Here is a 4,307-nt window from a genome sequence, read left to right as displayed (position 1 = left end):
GCAAACATTGAAAAATTCGGCGCAAACATTGAAAAATTCGGCGCAAACATTGGAGAATTATTTTCCATAGGTGTTCATAGAATGTTGCGTTCGTATCTCAAAACAGAAATTATCTACGTGCACGCGAATCAAAAATTCTTTTGGTGGCGCGGTCGCGAATGAATCGTCGTTAAATTTATATTAAAATTGCAGATACATTTTGAATTGATACATTTTTTGCTGTGTATGTATGTGTGATCCGTTCAATTGATGGTCGAACGTCAAAAATGACATAACGTGTTAAAGAGTTAACCTATTACAACGAGGATATAGGAACGAAATAGCTTGAATTGCTAGTAAAAGTTAGGTCGAGTAGTAGTAGACGACACTTTGGGGTCTGCTCGAGTAGCAAAAAAGAAGAGGAGATGCCTTTTTGAGATATTAAACGAATACTCGAACGATATAAAAAGGCCTGTCGTCTTTACCTGTATAATATAGATCTCGAACGACGTAATTAATGGTACATACATACATATATACAACATGTGTAGGTATATATATACGCAGTTCTCATTTTTACCTTGATCATCCTGCGTCACGATTATTTCCGGAGGATATCCTCTCGGCAGTGAGAGTGTCTTCAACTCACCTAAAACAAATAGCAAAACATTATCCGAATTAACTAATGGTAATACAAATCTAAATAATTCATCAATTAATGTGTTATATTATTTACAATTAGTATTAGATTGGTCGAGATAAACGAATATTATAAAATATTAATATATATTTTTTTTATATATAATAATATATTTTTATATATAATAATAATATTATATATTATATATATATATATATATTTTTTATTAAGATATATTATATAAAATATATAAAAAATTTGCCAATCCAATACATTTTCTTTTCTCCACGATATCTAATTAATTTGATATAACAATACATAACAAGATTTTCGTATTTCAGATTAAATATTCAGTTACATTTTCAAATCAATCCAGAGGCAGCTTGTATGTAGCAGTTTATTAGTAGTGGTAGGGATTCGTGGTATCGGATATAGGTCAGGAATCGTAAGCACAGAATAGAAATGACGTAATGGAAAGAAGTACGATTCTCGAAAGTTACATATGTAACACCGTTTAAGTAAAAATGCATTTCGTTGGCGAGAAAAAGAATAAGAATTAGAAAGAGATGAAGGAAGGAAGGAAGGAAAAGGGGTAGAAACTGCAGAGTAACTCTTTCCCGCACTTTCGAAGCCGACGAAACGCGTAAAAATACTGTTGGATAGTTTCCAAGTGATCTTTCCTCGCGTAAACATTGGGAAAAGCATTCTATCCTTTCCCAACGTGAATATCTTTTATCCCAGTGCATGAATATCACGTACGTGTCTCTAAGTCTGTGCTATTTGTTTGTTTATTTGTGTGTGTGTGTTTATGTATGTCTATATGTGTGGGCGAGAGGAGTCGAGCAAAGAATACGAAATTTGTTAGCGCATCTGTGTTTTTTCTCTTATTTTAATCAAATACCTTTATCCATTTTCAATAAATACCATTTGAAACGAAAGTACAATTCAATTGAAACGTTCTAACGAATAAATTCTATGATTTGAGTGTGATCATTTGTAGTGTAATAATGCTATTATAAAATTAGCAAAATATCCAAACTTATATATTGTTTTTATCTTGAAAATACGTTGACTCAGTTTCTTGAAATACGATAAAAGAAATTTCATAGCGTTAGATTGGCAATACCCATTAAAAATACACAATTGCGAGGAAGTAGACGTGGAAAGAAAAATAAGAATAAGATTGCGCGCGGTTGGGTTTTTTTCTAAATATGGCTTAATATAATCGTCGGTGATGTCTACACCTATATGTGAGAACTTACATTCGACCAAGAGATGATTAGTATCTCGTTCTCGTTCTCGTAAAGACGACAGCTCCGGATCCAAAGTATGCCTCTGTTGTGATACTTTTCTTGGCAGCGTGGAAATTCTTCTCAATTGTGGTGCTACATTCAAACGAGTTCTTTTTTGTTTTTTTGTTTTTTTCTTCTCTTCCATTCTCCTACTCTTTATTTCATTATTTATACTTTTTTTCTTATTTCATTTCCTATTTAGGAATAAAATAATATACGCGAGGAAATTATTTACGACAACATCTAAGAGAAAGTTTAACGAGAATTTTATCGAACTAAAGTCGATAATCGTAATAACTTCGTATAGCATACATTATACGAAGTTATACGATCCCTTCTTTGTTAACTTCCTTTCTCGTCGTGAGTGCACCAGTTTTCGGCTTCGACGTTTCACCCATAGAAGAAGAAGAAGAAGAAGAAGAAGACNAAAAAAAAGAAATCTCCTATTTTGGTAGATAATAAGTTCGGTGAAATAGTTAAACGTATTCGAACATTTCTACCTGATTTTCTTCTCGTTAAATCATTTTCTCCTACTTCATTCGAAAGAAATCTAATTCTTTAAAAGTAAGTAATTAATCGTTGTAATTAATGTAATGTGCCTGTGTAATTTAATGGCCATTAATGGTCCACATGATCCACCATATCATCGGAGAGCCCCTGGCCAATATACGGAAATGCGATCACGAGTGCAAATTTTTCTATAGACGTAATAGAAAAAACAAAAAAAAAAACCAACAACAAGTACATATGTGTGCCATGTATGTATATATACGTCGACGTTATTGTCGCGTCGTCGTCGTCGTCGTCGTCTTCGTCTTCGTCATTCATCTCTCAACGTTTTCTCATTTCTAATCTCTGTGCGTTACGTTTCGCTCGAAGTAACGTGATATATCGTCATTATTAGCTTGTTGAATAATTATAACGCAGCAAAATATTTCACATTATCTTATGATAATAGAGTGGTAACATCAATAAGAAATATAATAACCGACAAACGCGAAACCACACATTTATAAACCCTAAATAATAACGAAATAATAATCCTATTAAAAATCGAAAACAATTATTATTAATTATTCAAATTAATACACAAATATATATTTTATTAAAAAATGTTTTACGTATCATCGTATGAGGAAAATAATTAATTGATTCGTCTATACAACGAGAGTATCCCTTAAAATCGTACGACGTTTACGTTCATTCAATTTTTTTCCCCTTGAAAATGATTAATATATTCGCTCGACCCCACACATATAAATTTTTCTCTCATTTTGTATAAATAATGAATGATTAAAGCATATTGATTACAAAGTTAACTATTAATATTCGAACGTTTATATTTTTCGAGGAAATAAAAGACGTTTTAACTCAGGGTTTTCGCATTATTTTAAATAAAGAATTTGAAAAATCTCGCAATCAACGATTCTCGTTCTCTTTCTTCTTCGCTTTCGTAACGCTCCTTTTGCGTTTTGCGACGCGAGACCACCGTGTACATTGTTTTCCTTGAGTGTTTCGTAAGCCAACCCAACGAGTACGTGGGTAGGTGAAACTCGACGATTATTAGAGCTCCGAGTGAGAGAGAACAAAGAAAATTCTCGAAAGAGACCAACGCTTGAATGAGATAAAAAACGAGAGAGTGAGAGAGGGGGAGGGGAGAAGAGGGGGAAGGGAGGGAGGGAAGACGTGACGAAGATCAGAACTACAGCGAGCAGCATAGTAAATGGCGTTTCCTGCGACTATTTCTAAGTGTGCATAATCTTCGCATCCGTAGAAGGAGTCACTCTCTTTCATTCGTTGATAAAAACGTAGGCGTGATGTAAGATTAAAATTTGAACAAGTTTATTGATAATTTGATCATACCTAGAAGTATGATCAAGAGAGAAAGTATTAGAATGAATGAATTAAGGGGGGTTACATGGGTTTGGGACTTTCAACAAAAAAATTTTTTTTTTTTATCTTTTTAAATTCTACTACTCATCTAGAATATTGTATTCAATTTTGAAGTCGATAGGAGTAGTAGTTTAAAAGATAGAGCCTTGGGAAGTTGCACTCTTTAATTGCTCTTATACCAGCACTCAAATTTTTAAACTTTAGAAAAAACTTTTTCTAAAGTTGGTTGTCAAGATTTCTCGAAAACTATTTAACCGATTTTCATGAAATTTGCTACACGTCTTTGTGATACTATTGACAAGGACTTAGACGAAGGATTTTCGTTTTTTTTTTCATAAAATCGAATTTTAAGAAACCAAAATGTAATGGAAATTGTAGCGAAATTTGAATGTTCTTGCTAAAAACGTTGCCGAAAATCTAAATTTCAATTTTTTTCTTTTTTCCTTCGTCCAGTTTCTAGTTTTAAGTATTCACTAAAAGACCCTATTTTTTCAACAGAAAAA

At 32.6% G+C, this 4,307-nt stretch overlaps 1 protein-coding gene across 11 annotated transcripts in view; it reads right to left on the bottom strand.

Moving 5' to 3' along the window:
• LOC106789093 (probable Ras GTPase-activating protein) overlaps nucleotides 1–4,307 on the bottom strand; it is a 135,924-nt gene that overhangs the window by 62,037 nt on the left and 69,580 nt on the right. For 7 of the 11 annotated variants that reach the window (XM_014752955.1, XM_014752947.1, XM_014752948.1 and 4 more), the window contains one exon: nucleotides 560–628. The exons of 2 other annotated variants lie outside the window; for them this stretch is intronic. In XM_014752955.1, coding sequence (XP_014608441.1) covers nucleotides 560–628 — 69 coding nt within the window. Of the gene's footprint in view, nucleotides 1–559; nucleotides 629–1,881; nucleotides 2,005–4,307 lie in introns of all 11 variants that reach the window. 2 more of the 11 variants (XM_014752956.1, XM_014752957.1) reach the window with 1 other exon arrangement.

The sequence above is a fragment of the Polistes canadensis genome, unplaced genomic scaffold (genome assembly GCF_001313835.1).
Source record: "Polistes canadensis isolate GaletaPanama2010 unplaced genomic scaffold, ASM131383v1 scaffold_164, whole genome shotgun sequence".
In the NCBI taxonomy this organism is placed as follows: Eukaryota; Metazoa; Arthropoda; class Insecta; order Hymenoptera; family Vespidae; genus Polistes; species Polistes canadensis.
The sequence above is the reverse complement of the archived record's forward strand: the minus strand, read 5'-3'. Positions and strand labels throughout refer to the sequence as shown.